This window comes from Dipteris shenzhenensis, chromosome 32 (genome assembly GCF_047967505.1).
Source record: "Dipteris shenzhenensis isolate YYH24624 ecotype China chromosome 32, Dip_SZ_1.0, whole genome shotgun sequence".
Taxonomy (NCBI): Eukaryota; Viridiplantae; Streptophyta; class Polypodiopsida; order Gleicheniales; family Dipteridaceae; genus Dipteris; species Dipteris shenzhenensis.
In genome coordinates this window covers 34,107,333-34,131,004 of record NC_141627.1, presented here as the reverse complement: position 1 = coordinate 34,131,004, position 23,672 = coordinate 34,107,333, and the positions used below count along the sequence as shown (strand labels likewise).

Sequence of the window (23,672 nt, the reverse complement as noted above, 5' to 3'; positions counted from 1 at the left end):
AGTCTTTCGAGCATTAATAGAATGTTCCTTTCTTTGCAAAAAAAAAAAAAAGGATGAGTGATTTGGAAAAAGGAGCTCAAGGAAGCAATTCTTGTGTCCCAAGCATGGGAGTGATCCCATGAGTGAAAAAAGTGAAATCGGACCTGTGTTGCTTGCATACAAATATTTTTGCTCTGTGATCAATCATGAACCATATGGAGGAGTTCACTGAGTCCATAAACATGCATGCTGAGGTAGTAGTGGAGCTCAGGCCATAAATTCTGAAGTCCAGAATTTGTCTGCATAGGTGTATAAGGTCTATGTTACCAAGGCTGTAAATATTCGTCATCTTATCTACTAACGACATGATCAGCACTTTCGAATTGATGAAACATACATTCTCGTTACTGCTTCTTTTTTATCCTTCTGCAATTCTATGGTTTAACCATTGTATCTCATCATGTTGCAAATATTTTTTGAAGCCTTTGCCTATTATAAGCTTGTTGGCATGCATTAGCATGTGTGTCTGCCATGTAACTTCATTTTAGTCTGCATTGCTACATAGCAGCTTATCTTGTGGTTTTAAAACATGTATCCACAGTCTTGTACCCAAGGAACTGGGGAGTTGCTTGGCTGTTTTAAGCTTGTATTGGAAGCACTGTGTCACATGTATGGCTAGAGACAGCTGTTTTAGCATCCCATAAAGGAACTGATAGCATGCTAGACAGCCATGTATTCACAAAATGTTATTAGGGTCTTTGACGGTAATTGTGTCAAGAAGCCACAGGATGGCTGCAACAATGTATGACCCTGCTATATCCGTTATCTGGTGGAATACTATAAGTTTTTTTGCTCCCCTTACTCTGTTAGGTTTGATGTGTTCTTCCAGTGAGACTCGACTGCATATTATCTGAGTTGTTAGTACTTCATACTTCCATGATCCAGAATGTAATCCACTCTTGAATGCTTGAGATGGTTCTACATGAAGCTCTTTGGCTCTTGTGTAGTCAATTGTAGACTTTGACCTGCCGCCCTCTGCATACAGCACCAGAATTTGACTGAGCTTTGCTACTACTAGTTCTAAGTGGAAGCTATGAGGAACCCAATAAGAACCATCCTTTGTTCCTCAATCTAGGGTGTCCTTCTTTGGTGCCATGTAGAAACCCTCATTCTTCATCCTATTTGACAAACTCCTTGGAGATAGATAAGAAGTCCATTGTAGTCTTGACTATTATAAGTATTGATAGAGTACGGACCCATGTCTTGTAAAATCTTGGGTCGAGTAGCTTCTTCTTACTTTTCATAGGCTACAATAGATCAAGCTCCTATGAGTCCTTGCATGCAAAATGTATCTTAGAGCCTAGAGAAAAGGTAAGGCCCAAAAGGGCATCTTGTGACTAGTCCAAATATCTCAAGAGGATTGCTCGTGCCACCACAAACGAAAACTCACTACTTGAACATGAATACAAACTTGAGATGCACGAATCCTGTTGTCAACGGACTCTAGTGTAGATCTTTTTGCTTTCAAGGTAAAACCAAGCAACTCTCTCACTAGCCTTCTTGAAATCATAGTCTTGTATTTGTAAGAGTTACGATGATACTGCATGACTTTCCAAAAGCAAAATTGTTATCTACATGACGTTTGACTTAGACAAGAGGTGTCTAATAGAACCCACTAAGGTTAACATGAAAGGATTTTGTGAGGATCTTGTAGGTATTGCAAGGTGGAGCGACTGTATTCTAGCTAGTCAACACGGTGTGATTAGCCTGTTTGACAAAAGATGATCAACATGAGAGTAAATGCTTGCCGAAAGGCCTTTACAAAAGCAAGGCATGCATAAGGTGAGAGCCAATCGAATACAAGGAAAGCATGGAAAATTAAAAGACAAATACCGATTTGCATCTCTCAATAGGCGGGAGCAAGGAGTCTCACTAAGCTTAGTGAGGGTTGTTAGAGCATCACGGGATGCCATGTCTGACTACCACAACTTTGCATGTATGCTGTTAGACCATGTAACTAGTCTAAATTATATCTACTTTGTGGCTTGGCTGTAAATATGGCTATATAATCTTGAATCGGCATAGCCACCAGAGATAGCCATCAATCTCTCAGGCCTTACTCGTTTGTGAAACCCTTGAACTTTTAGATTTCTCTTTCTTTGAAATATCCTTAGGTCAAGTTACTAAGTGTTTCCTTTTCAAATGTGGTTGTAATATATGGGCTGAAGACCCCCCTCCCTCATCTGCATTTTTGCAAGGACCTCTTTTGGAAGGTATGAGGTGGGTGGCTAGGTGGCTCATTGGAGCACTTGGAGTAGAGTGGACGCGTGGGTCCTTTTGAACACAACATGGCATTAGAGATCTAACTTTGACCCATAGATGGACGGCCACGTTAGGCAGACTATGGATTTTTGTGAAATGTGTTCCAAGCGGTAGCGATCATGTGTGATGGAGCACTAATGACAACACTTGTTAGGTGGCGAACACTCAGCGGCCCCTAGCAAGCCCTTGAGCCAGTCTATGGCAGCTTGTATGTGGAACTATTTTTTGCTGTACTTTGTCTTATAGGCCCATGAGGCCACTAGAAGATTTTAGGGGAGCCAATGGAGATCATGGAGTCATAGACTTACCTAGGGCTGTCTTGACGCGACAATTTTCATGATGATTCATGCAGCCAGGGCATGACTTAACAAGAGATCAGGGAGCTTCGGACCGACTAGAGCATTAATGCTTCTAAGCACACATCTAAGCCCTCCGGATGAAAGGGTGGCTGTTTGATACACTAGTGAGACCGTCAGCCATTTGGTGCAACACCTTTCTGGGGGAGTGATCTCTCAACGATCGATTGGAGGAGATTTGAGAGGCTACAGGTGTTTGATACACTAGTGAGACCGTCAGCCATTTGGTGCAACACCTTTCTGGGGGAGTGATCTCTCAACGATCGATTGGAGGAGATTTGAGAGGCTACAGGTGATTATGGGATCTTAGATGATTCGGAGTAAGCCCTTAGCCCCTCATAGATAGTACATGTAGAGTTTACAATGACACCAGTCCAAATTGATGCCATTTTTCAGATAACGATGCACCTTCATAGGGTTTGGGCTTGCCTAGCTGAGGCTATCGAGATTTGCACTAGAGTCATCCAAATGACTTGCAAATAGAGATATTAGCACGGTATGCATGTATATCTAGATGTTTGCTAGTCAGGGTATTCAGATGGATCAACTATCCCCTTTTCAGTACAATTTTGACACACCATACCTCCTATCCCACGAGATGAGACCAAGTGTATCATATAGTTGGATCTACTCTAGCTCTATATGTCGCGGATTGGGGGGGACCAGGAGTTCCCCACCAAGATCCAGCTCTACACAATCACTTCTTGAGACTATCAGAGAATGGAGTGATTACTGGACCTGAGTACCTCAAAGACAAAGGAGTCTCACATGCATTGAGGATTGGCATTGGCCATCTACGGGTCTCCTCCCACCAGCTGAGGATTGAGGCAGGGAGAGCCAGGAGCACACCTAAAGAGTAGTGGATGTGTAGACTAGGCAAATTGGAGGTGAAGATAGAGGAGCACTTCTTATGTACATGCCTACTACTAGAGATTCCTGAATGTTACCACTGCGTTTTTCAAGAGGGGCCTGGTTTTGTGCCGCTTTCTCGGTGGATCCAATTTCATGATCAGGTTTGCATTGGTCTAGACCTGATCGAGATGTGATGATAGAGAGACTCTGATTGAGGTGTGATGAAACAATAGGAGGTGACGATGGCACAAGGGACAGCGCTAGACTAGACATAAGGACTTGCCACAGACCTCTACATGTTCAAGTCAGCCCCAGAACATATGAGGAGGAGCTAGCTGATATGAGGGCATAGTGAATTAGCGGAAGAGAAGACGTGGAGTTGTGGATCTAGACACACAGAGACCACATACAGGGCAAAGGTTGACCACAACATGCACGATGGAGGTCTGGCCTATCCCGACTCTACTTTGAGGGAATCCCTAGAGTCGAGGTGTCAACACTTGATATGGCCCACCGGATACAAAGATCACGGAGGCCATGCCCCCCGCTTTAGTGAGAGACGACCTGGCAGAGACAGATACAATCATATCCCACCAGAGGGCTGTCATGGCACGAGGATCACAGCTGATCTCCCCGATCACATAGGCAATCACATCTTCTACAATCTTAGGATTTATGAGTTTTGGTTTTTGAGTTCTAGTTCTAGTACTTGAGTTTCTTAGTATAGCACTCAGCAAGGGCCCTAGCGAGCCATTGCATCAACCAATACTGGCTTGTATGAGTTACTTTTTTTATTGTACTTTTGTCTCATTTGCTCGTGAGGCTTGTCGAAGACATTAATACATCTTTCTCTCTCTCTCTCTCTCTCTCTCTCTCTCTCTCTCTCTCGTGAAAACTTTGAATGCTTTATATTACAAGATAGCTATCTAGAAAAAAACTGGCAAGCTGAAATATTACATCAAGCAAAAATGTTTATGTAGGACAAATATACATCTTGATCTATGCAGTGAGTTTGTAAACAATCGAAGAGCGATTGTTGCAAAGAGTGATGGAAGAAAACAAAAGTAGAAAAAACCGGATCACCAAAGACTCTGTGGTTTCTAGCTTTCCAGAGAGTCTAGAGTGCCCAGTAGCTAACCCAGGTAAAGAACAAATCAAAATCTAGGCGTTTAGGATAGATCCCAAACAACCAAAAAGGCTTTCCAAAAGAAGCTTGAGAAAATCGCATTCTCAATTTGTGTCGGAGGATGCCCAAGAAGCTCTGTGTGTAAGGCTAATGCCAAAAGATACGAGATATTGATTCCCTTGGAGCTAAACACCGACGACATATAGCTGGAGCAATAGGTCTGCATGATAAAAGCTATCCGGACGGAACAACCCCCAAGAGAACACACCATAAAAAGACATGTTGGCATAGTGGAACCTTGGAGTGCCAAATCTGTTTCAATCTCTCTCTCTCTTTCTCTCTCTCTCTCTCTCTCTCTCTCTCTCTCTCTCACACACACACACACACATTGCACCCCACCTCTGCCCCCCCCCCCCCCCACTCACATACACAATATGAATACCCACACCCAAACCCTTTGACAACCATACAAGCACAAACATGGACTTGCACATGTGCACGTGGCAAACAAACATCGATGCATGGTAACAAGTGCGTTGCTAATAAGAATTATTTTGATTTATTTTTCTAGGTAGTGAGAGGTGACAGAAGAATGGCTTATCATGCAGACATATTCAATCATACACAAGATAATCTCAAGCATCTAAAGCTTCAGGTATGGCTTTTAAGATTATGCTTTAACAATTTGCTGAAGCAAACCAAAATATTCTTGCTTGCAAACATGTTTCTCATTGCACTTGTGCTTTAATACATGATTACGCACACATTTAAGCTCACTTATATTCTCAAAATAGATGTAATAAAGGTGTACTAGAAGAATGCGCTTCTCACAGTTTAAGGTGGTCCTTATTTTCTTAATGATTCTATTTGCTGAAAATCATAATGCATGCATCATTGATAGCAAGGTGTAAGCAGTGGTTTGAAGACATTGGAGTAGTTACATCTTTGAATGCTTGTAACAGGAACGACACGGCAAGGATAAAGAGTTATTATTTACATAGGTGCATCTCGTGTGTGTGTGTGTGTGTGTGTTTGTTTACTAAGGCAGATCTGGCTTCCTTTATGTCTGCTATCATGGAGATTTTTTGGCATTCAAAAAATGGCAAGAAAAGTCTCAGATTACTCTCTATGCATCGTCTCTGTTCTCCAAAGATGCACGGGGGTTGAACATACTCAATATTCAAGTGCATATACTTGCTGATAGGGAGAAAATGATGTTGGAATTTATGGAAGGGGATTAGCCTTGGGCTTTCATGATCCGCTCTCTTTTGTTGCATATTGATACTTCTGCTTTTGGGCATTGGCAGTCTACACAGTGGGATTTTCTACTTGGCTCTATTCAAGGCAAGATCAGAGGCTACTGCCCTTCTGTCTCTCATTTGCTTCTTGATTGGAAGCATATTTTATCCCACTTGGAATGGAATGGCAGGGATTCTTTGGTGGAAAATTTTTTGAGGGCTGAGAATATTTATTGGTCCAAAGTATTCCACCCTCCTTTGGCTATACAAGAACCCAAGTGTTCTTATTTTACATCTTTCAAAGCTATTGCTTCTGTGGCGGATGTAATTCAGGATGATGGCTCTCTTTTATCTTTTTCTGTGGCTGCGAGTAAGTACAGTTTGGGAGCTCATTATTGTCCTTTATGGCACAAAATTTTATAAATACTTCAACCTTTCTTGCCGGTACCTCGTTTGGAACTTCAGGATAGGCTTGAGGATTGGACTCTTTATTCTTCCTCTTCTTCAACTCGTCCTTTGAAGCCGTCACATATCACAATGCCTTCTCTATATAAAGTGTTGTTACCTCCGTCTTGGGTTTTTGACAGAGCCAATTCTGTTTGGCATATGGATTGCCCATCAAAGTGGTGGAGGAAGCGGCTACGTCTCCTTTGGCATTATAAAGTTCCTCTTCGGCAACAGGTTTTCCTGTGACGAGTCCTACTTGGCATTTTTCCATCTAGGCAGTTACTCGCGCATAGACATATTGCCTCGGCTGTTTGTCACAGATGTCTACATTCTGCTAAATTTGTGCCTCACATTTTCTGGCACTGTCCACATACTTGTGATTTCCTCGCTCTCATTCGTCAGGGGCTTCGAGCGAGATTTCCTACTGTTACTTTTGGCAGGTTCTTCTGGTTATTTGATTTTCATCCAGCTGGACAGGGTTTTGATTTATTTTTTGTTTGGGTGCGCTACTGGGCACTTAGGACTCTATGGATGGATAGAAATCATAGAGTCTTTGGTGATCCTACTTTTCCATCTTTTGTTTTTTTCAAACGATCTCTGCGGCAATCATTTTATGATTGCTTTCAGACTCATTTGATTGACCATGATGTATATATGCCTTATACTGAGATTTTCGGTTGAGTAGTAGTTACTCCGCTTTTGGAGTATCTATGAATGTAATTATTTCACAGCAATAAAATATTCTTCTCACAAAAAAAAATGTTTGTGCGTGTGCTTTTGTGTGCGCTATGCGTTTGCGTGTGCAAGCATGCATGCATGCGTTCGTGCATGCTCACGCACATGTGTGTAAATAGCTGCTTTGTGTGTGTGTGTGTGCGCGCGCTTTGGAGCAGCTATGAGTGTACATTTTGGCTGAATGAGAATTGCTTTTATTTATTAAAAAAAGGTGAAGGTGTATGTGTGTGTGTGTGTGTGTGTGTGTGTAAGGCACTTTTGTGGATGTTTGTCATTTTTTCCATTCCTCCTTGCTTTACTCTCTGCAGGATGCACATTGTATTGGAGACCTTTCGGTGATTCAACTAGAAGTGTTTTTTGAGTGTTTTTAGGGCCTTTGTATTGGTTGTTCTTTACTGGAACAACTTTTATTGCTTTTAGTTGTCAGTTTTTTCGTATGAGTAGTAGTTGTTCCACACTGGAACAGCTATGAATGTAAATGCTTTTTATTGCAAAAAAAAAAAAAAACGTGTGTGTAAGGCTCTCCGCCTTCTCAAAAGCAATTATGTCTATTTGCGCAGGCTCCATGGAATTTGAACATTCTTGATCTTTACTTGCTCACCCACAAGGCTGCGCTCTTGCCTACCTTTTTGGAAAAGCATCAGCTATGGACCCTCATGTTGTCTTGTTTATTCACCTCTCTACATATGAAGGCTTTTGGCCATTTTGGTCTTGGCTATTTCTGATGTGATATTTGGTCACTTTTCTGTTAGTATTTATGTCCGTTCTCTTCTCGATTGATTCAGGGTTGGCATCAGCTTCTGGATTTATCTCCACTAGTCCGGTAGACCTCCAGATCCTAGTAACACACTTTGATTCTAGAGTCTTCATTGGAGTCGGGTCTTCCCTCTTCCTTTAGCTCACTTGTAGCCTCGCAAGGTGTATTTCCTGTATCCATTGGGAGTTTCTATAGTGGCATATGTTGTGGATGATCATGGTTACACACTTTCATTTCCACAGGCCAGGAGACAACATTGCTTAGGGCTGCATTATAGATATATTTGGCGTAATATTACTACCTTGTTGCAGCCTCTTTAGCCTGTCTCTCGCCTATTTTCTACTCTCCCCTTACCGGATTGGCGGCTTGATCGTGAGATTCCAGGTTACTCTTCCTTTTCATTCGCGGATCTTTCTTCCAAGAGGGCATATCGCTTCTTGCTTCCACGACCTTGGATTCAGGACCATGGAAATCACTTTGGCATTTGAATAAGTCCCTTTCTTGGTAGAGAACTTGTGTTCGGTGCATCTAGAGCAGTAAAGTACCTGTCAAGTAAAGAGTCTTCCAATGGCACTGTTTGGTTGGGGCTTTTCCAGCGGGATATTTCTTGCTTGCCATGTGCATTGCTTCTTCGGCTTGCCCCACTTGTTCTCATTCACGAGAGAGGGGCTTGCATATGTTTTGGACCTGTCCTCTTGCACGGGATCTCTTTTTCAGGTTGATGACAGGGCCTCGAGCTCGTTTTCCCTCCACTTCCTTTGGGAAGCACTTTTGGTTGTTTGGAAGATATGCTCCCATCCCGGAGTATGATCATTTCTTCTTCTTGTGTTGATATTGGGCTCTTTGGTCATTGTATTGTGCTCGTACCATTCAAAAGTAGGAACACTCTTCAATGAATGCCTTTCCATACTTTCGAGCTTCTTTGCTTCGGGCTCTACATGATGCTCATTCCCTTGGAGACCTTCCTCAGGCCTAGTTTGGAGGTTTTTTATTACTGTTTTTAGTTTTGAGTAGTAGCTGTCCCATTTTGGGACAACTATGAATGTAATGTTTTCTTAATGCAATTTTTTTAATTTAAAAAATGTGTGTGTGTGTTCATTAGGCAAGGCGGTGTGTCAGCCTAGGCAGGATGGAAAATTCAAACAGGCTTTGCATACTAATGGATACGGATGTCCCTACGCAGAACCGTACTCTATTAGTATGAATAATGTAGCAATGGCAAGGCATTTTACAAGCTCACATGGGGTCTTTTTGCAGGAGCTTGTTATGATTATGCAGGAGTTTGGCCATATGGCTTCACAATGTCCATTGGCCTTGCATAAGATGCCTCCTAAAGCAATACCTGCTTCCATGCAAAATGAGGATGCCCTTGGGCGTTCTGGACTTAAAAGTAAAATGAATAAGCCGGCTAGTGTTGTCTAGGATAAAGTAAAGGCTAAGGTCGTTTTCTACTAGCAGTGTTAATACTCAAATGACTCCTGCAGCTCAAGTAATAGCAAAGGACACATGATACATCCTTGAATGAAGGTTGGCAAACCTTGAGGAAAACTGTCTATGGCCAAGAGGAATCTTCCTCATTGTACATGGATGGGTCAATCTTCTAATGGGTACTCCCCTGCTGAGAATTCTGGTATGGGCATTGCTTGGGCTGCCGTGACTACCAGCCATACTCTGTTCCTAGATGAGGTTTCCCTTTGATCACTTGGCCTTGAGGATCATGTATTGGATCTTGAGGTGGATATGCAATCTTAACTATCTTTTCATGTGCGATAGTTTGTACATATCTGTAAATACGTTGCCAAAAATACAGTGTTTGACATATAATGTACAGGGATTGTGTGATTTACGAAATGGAAGACCGTTTGGGCTTATGTCAAGAGATTGTAGCCTGATATAGTGGCCTTGTAGGGGCATGATCATCAGGCCAAACTGGGCATTTTGTGGGATACGATATTTTCTATGCGGCTGAGAACTCCTTTTTGTGGTTCTTCTTACAAAACATGCCCTTCAACTAGTTGTGGCTTTTAATGACTGGAATGGTTGTTGGATTATTATCATAGTTACCAGGGAACAGGAACGTCCAGAAATTAAGGTGTCCGAACGAGAACGTTCCTGGAAGGGGAAACGGGGGAATGGGAATTGGAACGCCACATGATACACGACACGTCATTAGATGACATAAGATTATGCTAGAAAATGAAAGAAACTAACATTTTACAGCTTTAAACTTTCCATATAAGCTCTAGAATACCCATTTGAAACTTTCAAAGTGCAAAAAGGGGGAAAAAATGTTTTTTGGGATGTTCCGAGGCCGTTCCGGTTTCGCCCTCCTTCCCTAGAATGGCGTTCCAGACATTCCGGATGTCAGAACACCGTTCCTTGGTAACTATGATTACTATGCAATGCATTGTGGGAGACATTTTTTAGTTTCCTTTGGTTTATGCTCCGCAATCATCACATTCTAGAGTTTTGACTTGGCGAGATATGTTGCTATATCCTTGGAGGCAAAATGCCTCTCTCTTTGGGGATTTTAATAATGTGCGAGAGCCAGGAGACAACATATCTGGCCATACGTATATGCTTTCCTCCGAGAGAGTGCAATGGACTCACTTACTCTCCAAATGTGGCCTTGTTGATCTCTAGAAAGAGATTCCAGGTTATGCTTTTTAGGATAAACTGCAGTTTGCATTTTGAGTTCCTTTTTGTCATTTATATTTGTTTAATGCACATCACATTCTAGAGTTTTGACTTGGCGAGATATATTGCTATATCCTTGGAGGCAAAATGCCTCTCTCTTTGGGGATTTTAATAATGTGTAAGAGCCAGGAGACAACATATCTGGCCATACGTATATGCTTTCCTCCGAGAGAGTGCAATGGACTCACTTACTCTCCAAATGTGGCCTTGTTGATCTCTAGAAAGAGATTCCAGGTTATGCTTTTTAGGATAAACTGCAGTTTGCATTTTGAGTTCCTTTTTGTCATTTATATTTGTTTAATGCACATCAATATGGCGCCTTCACTTGCAATATGTGGGCTGATTATGCTTTCCTGCATTCAGATCATGTTTCTCTTTGGTTGCAGCTGTCCTTTTATGATATGCACATTGACACATTGCCAGATAAAATGCTGCTTCTTGCAAACAACAATTATTTGCAGCATGAGGCATACAAAAGTATGGTGCAAGATGCTATAGCTCCTCTTTGGACACACTGTCACATTGATGCTGATTATGCTTGGATGGATTTTGTTCCTTATATGTAGCATTTTATGGCAATAAGTACATGCATAATCTTAGAGAGGATGTTGCCAAGGCTAAAAGTACCTGCTAGGAGTTGACAGAAATTAATCATTTCCAGGACTTATCTCAAGCCGAAGCTGCTTGCCTATGTCGGGCTACATACTTTCTTCGATGCAATGATCGTAGAAAGGTTGAGTAGTGGGAGACCAGGGCCAGGCAGAGGGCCTTCACTGATAAGGGCTGATCCTCTAAGGAGTTCTTTAAAGGCTTGCATCATAAGAGGCAATATGCAAATATATGCCCAGTTAAAAATTTGGATGGTACTTGGACTAACTCGCGGGCACAACTTGCTCAGGCATGTGCTGGCCACTTTGCTACATAATTTGAGCAGGTTGATTCACAGGCTCATGATGTGATGTCACCTCGGCAGGAGCTTCTTCAATATGTCACTCCCTTTTTGTCCTGAAGTTCCTTTCAAAGAGAGAGACTCAAAGATGCCAAAAGAACATGTGGGAAGTGGAAAAATCCGGGTTGGAATGGTCTCATGGTGAGTTTTTCCTACAATATTGGGATACCATTTCTCCAGCATTATTATATATGGTTGAATTCAAAAGATGCCAGCCAGTTGGAAGAAATGATTGATTAAATTATTTTTAAAAAACATTTGTGTGAGTCTTTTGCAGATTGGAGACCCATTACTCTCATGCCTGATCCTATAATCTGGCCAGCATTAGGGGACTGCGCTTGGCTTCCGATGGATTCTGATGGGGCATACAGTGATATATATATATATATATATATATATATATACTGCCAGGTTGGCATTGACATTTCAGCAGAGTAGCATATTGCCCCAATATTGGAGAGTGCACAGTGCAAGCTTTTGTATTGGAGCTCAGCCAAACTTTCTGTAGTAGGAGGGGCCCTTGTGGTCAATCGAGTCCTCTTGACGGTGGCGTGGTACATAACCTCACGCTGGTGTTTCCACAGGTGATATATATATATATATATATACTGCCAGGTTGGCATTGCATTTCAGAAGAGTAACATATTGCCCTGCTTCAATCCCAAACACATGGTGGAGGGACTATATGCCTCGGCCCTCCACCATTGGTGTGGGCAGCTCTTGAGGACCTTGGTACCTCTGACGACTCAGTTTATGTGGTAGTTCCTTGACTCCTACCAATTTAGATTCTATAGAGTATAGCAGAGGAAGGGTTTTGGATTTGCTTGAGTGGCAGAGTTGGAGTGATAGGCCACTCAGGCAAGGATAGGACCATTAAGCTAGTTCAGGTTTTGGAGGGTTGGGAGGGGCAGAATGGCACCTTTGGTTATGGGAGGACTGGCCTCTCAAAAAGATTCAGTGAGATCTGAGGAATTGGTTTTAAGTAGTTCGCATAGGATGCTCGGAGACTTCAAAAAAAACAATGAAAAAGACTTCTATTAAGTAAATGCAAAAAACCCCGCAAGAGCTAGCTCAGAGCGGAAATACATCATGCATTGCATGAACAAAAGAGTCACCTAGAATGGATCAATAGAAAGCCTCAGTACAAACTGGAAAGAAACTACGGAGGAGGTTGAGAGTGCCACCTCAGTCCTACTATAGACTCTGAGAAGAAGGGAGAGCCCCTCCATTCTTTGATAAAAATATCGCTTCTGGTAGAGGTTGCTTGAGAAGACCTTGCATGGTGGCCCAAATGGTCATTAAAGTATCTATGGTATCAGTCCAAATACTGGCCGTGGTGTGAGAGGGATGGACGTGAGATCCATCCAATGCCTCTATGCATCTGATTCTCCACATATGCCACATTGCAGTACTTGCCAATATCTCCCAAGAGATATCCACATAAGCATGCACTGGTTTGAAGGGGGAGAAGGGAATGTCATCTAGAGAGCAGTACTCAACTTAGTGTTGTCGAACTGAAATAGCTCAAGAAGAGTCCTGCCTCTCAAAGAGGGAGAGCCAACGTTGGAACCCCATGTCATATAGAAACGGGAAGGAGATAAAGTACTGAAGATCCTAACAATCCCCTTCCAAATAACCCTCGCTTGTCTGCTGTCCCATAAACAATGATGAATTGACTCCTCATCAACAGACCTGCAGAGCGAGGACAAGTAGAATTCACCCCGAACTTGGACCTCCATAAGTTCACTGCACTCCCTCCATGACTCCATGAATAGACTGTCAAAAGAAAGCATTGAATTTTCTATTCCTAAGGGATTGCCCGAGTCTTCTCCAAAAGACTCTCTACAGGTTGGCAAAAACATGAAAGATCTCCCAATGAGGGGCTCTAGAGAGTCTTTACCCTCTAAAACTGATCTGAAACTTCCAGGCATTACTTCTCAGTATAATAAAAAGAAAGGGAGACTCCTCTTGGTGCCTTGCATCAATCCATTCCCACTCTCCTAGATGCCACTTCAAAACTTGATGGGGAGCCCTTCATATAGCCAAATCCTCCAAGATCCCAACAAACCCTACAATCCTGACAAGCTGAGAGGGAATGCCCAAAAGAATATCATTTGAAGATCTAGATAGAGCCCTCCATCCGACTGGCATCAAAGACCAAGGCATCCTCATGTACTCCTCGAAAGGCTATGACACGAAGAGGGATACCTGCCCTCGAGAAAGCCCCCATTCAATAGAACAAACAACCGGCCTATCATCTGTATCCACCCAATCCTCGGGTAGAGGCTGCATCTATCTGCTGAATCATCCCCGCACTTCCTTTGAGGTGGCATACCCATTGATGTTGGCAATCCCCTGAAGCTTTTTGAAAGCTTTCCAGGTTCCCCCTGCCTCTCCCCCATTTGGACCACTGCATATAATGAGACTGGCCAAGTGGTCTGCCATGCTTGTCGAGTATGCTATCATTCCACATGATAGGCTACCTATCAATCTTTTCCAGAGAGGTTGGGGGAACTCTCCGAAGAGTATTACTGAAGCTCTTCCAAGCTTTCAGAATAGTAGCCATAAGAGGAGAGAAAGGAGATCTTAGGTATGGTGAAGTAAAAATCCATCTGGTGATGCCTTTCCAATCTCCACCTGAAGAAGCGGTACAAGATTATATGCATTGAATAAAAAAGGTCATTCCACCTATCTTGCCCAGGCATAAGCCCCCTTACCATAAACTTGCAAAATAGGGCCTTGCATTGCAAGTTTGGGTCTATGATATTGAGATCTCCTTGTGTGGGAAGGATCAAGGTCTCCCAAGCCACCCTAGCTATAATGTCTGAGGTGCCATTTAGCCCATTCCATAAAAAGCTCTCCTTATGGGTCTCTTGAGCTGAGTAATGCAATCCCTAGAGCTGCACAGCAAGAGCAAACATACAAAGCTGTGGCTAATAGAACGTGTTTGACAACCACCACCTTGGAAGCAAGGTTTAGTTTGGCTGAACTCCAAAAAAGCAGTTTTCTCCTGATGCTCTCCAACATGAGCAAGTTGCTGTGAAGAAGAGATAGTCATACCATCTTGGCATCCTAAATATCTGATACTAACACCCCTTTGAATCCAATTAAATCCAAAATCAGCCCCCCAATCTGGAGTGTCCTCATCACTAATCCACAAGCCATCAGATTTTTTCCAATTAATGTGTGCACTAGCTGCAGTACAAAACATATCCAAGGCTGGCACAAAAGAAATGATAGTCTGAGGAGTGGCGTAAAAAAAAGACAGTAGTATCATCCATTAACTCACAATCTAGGAGTTCTTGATTATGTCTCTCAGGGAAAGTCATAGCTTCCGCCACAGACGGATTGATCTAGAAATCTGAAATCTCTCTCTCCTGATTCCTCTGATAAGCACATGGCTGTGGGTTAATTTGTACAAAGAAGACACCCCTCTAATCCATGCATCTGAGAATCCAAAATAAAAGAGTTCCCTCTAGGAAATCCCAATCTACCCTGTCATAAGATTTTTGAAAGTCCAAGAGTAGAATGGCTAGGTTTTGGCTGCTATTTATAGCCCAATGTGAAGCCTCTTAAAAGGAAAAGATATCATAAAAAATGCTCCTACCATGCACAAAGCTTGTTTGCGTGGCATGAATGAGATCCAGGAGAAAGGGCTGCAAACATAGACTAATTGTTTGTGCCAGAATTTTGTATAAGGTGCCCAAAGGAGTGATAGGTCTCCATTGTGACACCAAAATTTTGCAACCCCACCCTTTGGAATGAGATGGACGAGACTCTTTGTAAGTCAAGTATAGTACCAGAGTCCCAAACGCCCTGTAGGGCTGAGGTAATGTGATCCCTAGTCTCATGCAACAGGCAATGCAAAAGGATGGTAAAAGCCTAGCCGAACTTGGGCACTTGCCCTTATGAAGAGCAAGAAGTGCGGTCCTGAATTCCACATTGGTGAAAGGTGCATCTAGCGAGATTGTCATATCTGGTTTCACCAAAAGTGGAATATGCTGCCAAATAGGAGACCTGACATCATCTTTGGCAGGTGTACCCTGGTGTGCTGCAAGAAGGGAGGCGTAAAAATTAGTAGCTATACGCATGATGGCATTCGGATGTGTCTGTAATACCCCGTCGGAGTCAATAAGCTATGAGACACTCTCTCTACTATGTCTCGGACCATGAGTAGAGAAGAAATGCTTATTGACTCTACCACCCATTTGAATCCAAAAGGACTCTCGTGCATGAAAGGCATACTCTGCTCTTTGATCTAACAATGTCTACTGTTGTAGCAAGGCACTCCTGTATCCTAGTGTAGGCTGTTTCTACTCTTTCTTCTGTAGGGTTGCTAACTGTTGGCGAAGGCCAATCTTCTGTTTGAGAATCGCATGCCTTCTGTTACTCGCGACCAAGTGATAGAAGTTACTACTAACACCAAAAAGGGCTGCTCCCACATGTGAAGGGGACGGCATTTCATCCAACATATGAGACACCCAAATGTAGAAAATTGCCTCAGTGAGGTCCTCCTCTGCATAGAAGGCATCACAGAGTGACCTCGCCTATGAGGCTAAAAAATTATCAAAACCATTGGAAAGTGGTCTTAAGTAGAAACCTCGAGAGCAATGCATACTGACCCACCTTTATCCAAAGCCCAATCATCAACAGAGAATTTGTCAATGCATGCATGAGTGGGCATTTAGGTCTCCTGTTTGACCATGAGAACTGGAGTGACTATGACGGAGTGTGAAGGGCGTCATCTAACCAAACATCTCTGCCTCTACACTGAAACAGGAAGGCATCCTAGGCTGCTGTCTCCAAAGAGTGAATGCCTCCTTCTCTATCCTCCTCCTTGTGGGAAGACAACCCCAATGTGTTGAAGTTGCCTCTAATAACCCATGAATCTGCAATGGGGGCCCAAGAGAGAAGTTCCTTCCAAAAAAGGACATGGTCCCCTCTATTATTAAAGGCATAGAGGTTGAGAAGAACAATCTTACGTCTCCCAATCAAAAGAATGACCCATTGAGCTCTAGAAGGAAAAATGATACCATGTTCAACAACCAGGGGGAGAATAGAATCTGAAACTGCAATGCAAGCCCCACCCCTAGTGCTCAAAGTAGGTTGCCACAACATATGACCTAAGTGCAATTTACCTAACTTTGCACAATCTTTGGCATTCGGCTTGTGTTCTTGAATAAAGAGAATATCATGGCACGCCCTTTAACACTTGGATGAAGTTGAGTACAGATAATCTGCCTACGGTGGTGATGTGGCACATCACCAAGGCCCTGTATGTTCCAACTACAACCCTCATCTACGGGAGGAAGTACCATGGAACACCTTACCCGACCTAGTGGCATAAACAAACCCCTCCAAGGGCAAGGACCACTTGCTCGAAGGGCGAGGGAGAGAACCAAGTGGAGGAAAATCCACGGGGGAAAGAGCTTGTCCACTTGAGGAGGAAGACACCTATCAAAAGGAATGCCAATCACTGCCTCATTTAAGATGAGGGTACAAATTCTTTCGTATGATAGTCCAGTAGATTTGCCAAGGCCGAAAAAGAGTTCTCGGGTACATAAAATCCCCGTAGTCGAATCTGGGAAGACAGTATGCACAACCCCCTTCCCTCGCTCCGTGAGGGGGGATGCGGATGAAAAATGGGGCTTCTTGAACGAACCATGACTACGAAGAACTATAGAGGCTCCAGGATTGGTCCTATCCAAGACATAATCATCAACAATAACGACCTGGTCAAGGTGAGGAGCTGCAATCGGGTCAGTGGACGGAATTGCAATCGGATCAATGGGAGGAGCTGTAATTCAGGCAGCATCTGGAGTAGTAGTGTCTTGAGCTAAGTAGGGGGTAGCCTCAAGTACAGTTGTGGTCGCAGCCTTAAGAGGACCAAGAGAGTCACTAGTCGCAATCAGAACATGAATGTGCGTAGCCCCGACCTCTACTGCCCGGGATGAGTGAGGGCACCTCTTGGTTGTGGAGGAGCACAGACACAAATCGGAACCCAGTGGGAGACGACAGGTGCAACGGGTGCAGGTCGTGTGGCACATGTCGAGGACGAGGAGTTGCATCAGAAGGCTTTTTGGGCCTCTTCTTCTTTCTCGGGAATTCCTTGGTAAAATGCCCAAAGGTCCTACAAGTTCTGCATTGGTCTTGTATCTGACTGCAATCTTGACTCTCTGCCGAAAGAAAGAACCATCCAGGCGCTAGACCATGATATGGTCATTGGATATATTAGGGTTGTTGTCAACAACCCTAACTCTGGGAAACCGCCTTTGCTGTGCTGAAGAGGGTGCACTATGGAGGGGGGAATCTCCGTAACCACTTCGAACAAACTTGAGGTCTTACACCACTCGGATTGGGTGACGGCTGTAGTTGGAGGCATTGGCTAAATGCCCAAAGGTCCTACAAATTCTGCACTGGTCTTGTGTCTGACCGCAATCTTGACTCTGTGCCAAAAGAAAGAACCATCTAGGCATTGGAGCATGATATGGTCATTGGATATATTAGGGTTGTTGTCAACAAACCTAACTCTGGGAACCCGCCTCTGCTGTTGAAGAGGGTAAACTAGGGAAGGGGGGATCTCTACGACCACTTCAAACAAACTTGAGGTCTTACACCACTCGGATTGGATGACGGCTGCAGTTGGAGGCATTGGCTTGGTCCCCCTCGCGAGAGCACCATTGGTTGGAGTAATAGGCTCCCTTGGAGGTGGTTTCCCACTTTTTGTCACATTAATGGATCAGCCTTAGGCCCCGAAAGATCTCTTGCTTTTTTTGAATGGTGGCACACAGAGGCTTGCCCATTGACCCATGGGTGGAGCAGATGCGGGAGGAAGGTAGACACCTTCATTGTGCAAATAAGAGTCCTAGACATGATTCTGCATTGTCTTTGGGCTGCTGGCAATGCAAAGGATATGGTTGGGAGCCCTCCATATTTTGGCCAGCATGCGGAGGATGAAGCATGACTTCATTTGGGGGATGGTCGTGTGGTTGACGGAGGGAGGGCATGCCTTTTCCATTTACGTAGCCACCCCAGCCTACAGGATTTAGAGCCAGCATGTTCTCAGGACGGAGGCTTACGATGCGACTAGTCCCTCTCATCAGTGCTCTTAGCCTTCGCCAGAGGATAGGGTTTGGGAGATGGTGTCCAGTATCAATGCTTGGAACATCTGGGTTATCCGCTGCAGTTTTGTGATGGGAGGACATGAAGCCCCCCATGAGGCCACTTTGGTTGCCATCTAGCAAGATATCATCTACACTGTGCGTGCCATGTGGGAGCGCGGGACTCCAAATTCTAGAGCTACTGCCGAAAGGCAGGAGCATTTATGCAAGGCTTGGTCTGTCGGTATCTTTTATATCATCACAGTGAGAGGTATTCGGTGGTTGCATACACTTTCTCCTTGCTGTTAGTCCCTGTTCTAGAGATTCCCTAGGCACTAAGCTGGGTTCTCCAAGTATTTTCTAACAACCAGTGTGTTTTTCTCTTCCCCATGCTCAGCGCCTTGTGGATCACTGATTTGTATGGTTCACTCTCAAGTTTAATAGAAGGTTCTTTTCTCTTGGAGGGGAAAAAAATGTCATTTCAACAGTCATCGTGGTTGGCAACCTGGGGCGTATTTGGTGTATGCAGATCCTAGTCTCATGTACTGTGGGACCCAGAAGAGAGGAGGATCTTCAAGAGACCTCCCAACTTCCTTCCTACGTGATGTGGACTGGTGATGTATGTCAGCTCACCCCTATGGCAGAGCAGGCATATAGTCCCCTCACTAAGAGGCCCTTTAGATCCATAAAAATCTTTATCACCAGTTCTAGTTGCAACTTTGAGAGGGTAGAAGAATGCCTTGGAAAATCTCCCCTTGTTTTGGTTACCCTCCATGGTGGTTTGGCAGTGGGGACGTAAATGAAATTTGTGAGCCTTTGGATGATTCATCAATGTCTCACAGAAGGCTAAGATTTAGCACCACTGCCTCAGGGATTGCCCAGTCACTTAGATTTGGAGAAGTCATTTCTTGTTGAGCCACATCCGGATATCCACCTTCCACTGTTACTGAGGGACAGTGGCATCACTTACGCAAGAAATTCTGGTTTTCTTGGAAGAGCGCCAGGCTTTAGAGCTTGCTATAATCAGTGCAGGATAGTAACTTCGTACCAGAGATTCAAGGGTTTTATGTATCCCTTTGCTTATGGAGCTCATAGTAAGCATCAACTATGTGGCAGCTGCCTCCAGGTGATGGGTGGCCAGTTTCTTGATATTGAAGATATTGTTAATCTATCTGGACTGACCTCCTACACATTTTTCAAGGCATCTGAGATCACGGCTAGGGTAGCTCACCTACAGCTCAAGATTGTTGTGATGCGGACTTGGAGCTGTGACTTCCTCTTTTTTTCCACGGCACATGACGTGACTTGGCATCACTCTTCTTCAGGGTGGCTATTTTCTGTCTAGTCTGTTTGTCACTACCATAGGTTACTTTGACCATCTTGGTTGAGAGTATGGTACGTTGGTCTTTTGTTTTTGCAGTCCTTTAATGCCCTAAGTTTTCTTTGGTTGATTTTCTGACATTCAGCGCAACTGGGGGATTAACAATAGAATCTTTTGAAAGAAGAGAACAAAGAGTAGGTAAGAGAGCTATTAAAAACCCCTCACAAAGAATGCAGAATAAAGGCCTATAAACAGAACGGACGCTCAAATACAGATTACCAGGACAGAAGAAGGCAGGCGTGCTTGCTGCAGGAGATTTATTAATGGATCTGCAAACCAATAAATGGGGGGATACGATGAAGCATATGTAAAGGGGTATTCAGGGAGGGGGTGGGACTGGCTGGTAGACTGGTCTGTGCCCTGAGAAGGGAAAAAAGCCTCAAGAGAAAAGACATCCAGAGAGAAGTGAGCAGCCTGACACCATCAAGAAAGGGAGATGAGAAATGGCCCATAAATGAAAAGAAAAGGTGACAACAAGGGAAGAGAGGAGGTAGAGAAGTAGAATAGAGAAGAGCTGGAGACGGCAGCAGTCCAGGATGGAAGAAAGATGAGGAACCAGGAAGAGTGAGGAAGCTGGTTTCATTGCAGCAGTGATGATCTGACAATGCTTGTTACGGAAACCATTCCCTCAAAAATTTCACTGGATGACCGACTTGGACATATGCTAGATTATGGTACACGAGCATCATGTTTTGGTCTGGTATCAGAATTAGCAAGTTGTGTTGGGACACAATGTGTGCCTTACGAGACTGCATTCTGGCGAATTTTTATAGTGAAACAATGCTGCAGATTGAGCGGTAATTCTCTAATCAAGAGACTGCAAAATACAACTTATACAAGTTTTGGATTTTAGACGAGCCTTGAGGCCTATGATAGGCCAGTGGAAGATAGTCGTTGTGGGAGCACCATGGAGCAGAGACAGAAAGCACAGTTTGGCCTCCAAGCAATATACATCTTGATGCTCCATGTTACAGCCTTCCAAGAGGTTGGCCCACCAGGCCATTGAGGGACCCACCTAGATGGTCATTCATTTTGGCCCAGGCAATGATCCGGTGGTCAACAATGTAAACAGGTGAGTGGCACGAAGAAGGAAGCAAGGGTGGACTTGTAGGCAGGCCCAGCTTGCCTTCTTCCTGCATTGACAGCTCCCACATGTTTGCAGGTGATACCTACATACAAGGAGCACCATCAGAAGCTCATAAATATGGGTTCCAGAGATTGTCTATTTGTGTGAAACCAATAATTACGGCGGTTATGTAGTGAGCAGCCGAGGTCGAATTCATAAGCACGAGAGGATCTCAGAGCCCCTCATCTTATGGTGTTCTAGCATGGCTGTTGTGAGCTGCTAGCACATAGCAAATATTGGAGGACACATTAGCGCAGCTTCCATGGACCTTCTCATTGATCCGTGCATCTGTTGGAGAGACGAGGCAAGAGCAGGTGCTTCACAGTGTGTTAGCTATGTAGCTTCCATTGTCTCAAGCCACAGGAGGCCATAATTTCTTTCTGCATTGCATAGTATGCCAATATGTAATGCTCTTGTTTGGGGGCATAGAGATTTTGCCTAATTATAACATGTTTGCTACCTTCTTAGCGCTCTTGTTTTGAGGCATAGTGAATTTGCTTAATCGTAGTGTGAACAGATTTATAATGATTGTATCTGAATCTCGTGATAATATTCGATCTCATGGCTTAGGGATGTAGGGAAGATTTTGGTCAGCACATATAGGACTTCAGTCATTGATTTTCTAGGCAGATCTTTAACTGCAAAACTATGAGATCATTAATCAGTCTGCAATGATGTCTTGAATGCTTGAGGGCAAGGTGCTAGGTGGGGGACGAATAGAACATCATCTTCAAGAGCGCAACATTCATGTCTATGGATTCTCCCAAGCTTATGGGCAAGCTAATCATTCAGTGACAGTTACGCTCCTCAAACAATGGTTCCCATTGCATAATGTCTCATTCTCATGGGGTGGTTACTAATATGACTGATAATTGATTGTTCCAAAGGGTGATACAAGTCAAAAGTAAAAAATGTTCTGCAAAACAGATGTCGTATCTGATGTTCAAATCCATATATTTTAATGCCTGGGATTAATTCTTTGTAGAAGGTCAAATTATGAAATTGAAAGTTCTTGTAAGGAAGCCAATTTTAAAAGAATGACTATTAGTTGAATATGGCTCTCACTTGATTTTACCATTAGTTTGCTTACCTGCACTCCCCATTAACCTATTCTAAAGATGCTTAATTTCACAAAACTATCCAATTTCCCTTGTCCTAGGAGAACGACAAATTTTTTGGGGGGTGAGAAATCAATCAGTTTCTGTGTGGAATTTGATATGGATACATTTTTCTTCTTCTTTTGCTCTATCAATCTTGCCTGCTGTCATAGCGTGATGCTGTGTAGAATATCCCAATTCAGCTAACATTTGGGCCATGCCAATCCACCCAATACCTTTATTATAAGCTCCAATGAATTTTAAACCATGACCCCCCGCTTAGGGAGTCTTACCAATAGACTAGAACAATTATTGTTAGATGTAAAATCGGTCTGGTACAAATTTGAAGTCGGCAAAGAGGGCAGTGGAAAACTCCTATGACGATCTGCAGCATGTCCAACGAAGGACAACAATCACTGCAGCGGTGGACAACTGAAGCAACACCGTCAGCTGAATAGCCGTCAACTGATGCAGAAGACTAATGACACCAACCTACACATCGATGACCTACACAAAAGTAACATATATTTTGAGAAAAACAAGAGGAACAGGAGTTCTTTTCTTGAAGCACTGTTGAAGCGCTGGTGCTTATGGGATATCTGACTTTGGAAGGGCTACTGGGATAGACTGTGAATACACAGCCAATGTGAACTGTGGATGACTTAAGGGGAAAGGTGAACTGTGGATGCATTGAGGCTTTGTCAACTATGGATGCATTGAGAGTAAAAGGTGATTGCTTTTCAATGATGAGCTGCTGCTCCTCCCCCCCTCACTTGCTGAGGTGATGCTTCGGACAGACTACTCAAGTTTTCAAGTTGCCCTTACATCTTGAGAACATGTTAAAAGACGATCAGGTGCTTAAATTTGAAGGTTGCAACACCGAAGCACAGAAATGAACTTTCAAAAGAAGTGCCACGGTGGAATTTTTTTGAAAAGAATTGCCATGTCACCCTTCAAAAATAGCTTAACTAGAAGTAGAACTCTTAAATTACCCTTTAAAATGAAATTCTAGGATACCCTTTTTGTACTCATTCATTGATTTCACCCCTCAAGAAATCAGTCTCAAGATTGGATGCTTTCTACCATACCTCTTGACCTCTCTAGACATTTAAGAGATGGTTTGCTCCTGGTTAGAGGTTTCTCGTTGGTGGTTTTTTTTTTTTTTTGCAAAAAGAGACTTCTATTCAGTATTAAAGAAAAACCGTTAGAGCAAGCTCCATACGGGATACATCATGCAATGCACGAAAAGCTCAAGAGCCAAAAAGAAAGGATTGAGGCTGATAGTGCCATCTCAATCCGGTAGAAACCTCCGAGAAAAAGGGAGAACCTCTCCAAACTCGAAGAAATATAGTCCTTCTAGAAGAGGCTGCCCGTGAAGGGCCCTGCATGCTAGCCCATATGACTATCAAAGTGTGAACCGTGTCAGACCAAATACCCGTGAACACCTGTAATGGGTGTATCTGGGTGCCATCCAAGGCCTCATTACATCTGGCTCTCCAAATATGCCAAG

At 43.5% G+C, this 23,672-nt stretch overlaps 1 protein-coding gene across 8 annotated transcripts in view; it reads left to right on the top strand.

Annotated features, from left to right (window-relative positions):
• Window positions 1–22,082, top strand: part of LOC147880642 (uncharacterized) — a 168,310-nt gene extending 146,228 nt beyond the window's left edge. For 2 of the 8 annotated variants that reach the window (XM_087371003.1, XM_087371006.1), the window contains exons 12-13: window positions 5,207–5,290; window positions 21,758–22,082. In XM_087371003.1, coding sequence (XP_087227129.1) covers window positions 5,207–5,290; window positions 21,758–21,925 — 252 coding nt within the window. In that variant the 3' untranslated portion in view covers window positions 21,926–22,082. Of the gene's footprint in view, window positions 1–5,206; window positions 5,291–9,296; window positions 9,405–21,757 lie in introns of those variants that run through there. The other 6 variants (XM_087371004.1, XM_087371011.1, XM_087371010.1 and 3 more) reach the window with 6 other exon arrangements.
• The last annotated feature ends 1,590 nt before the right edge of the window (window positions 22,083–23,672 follow it).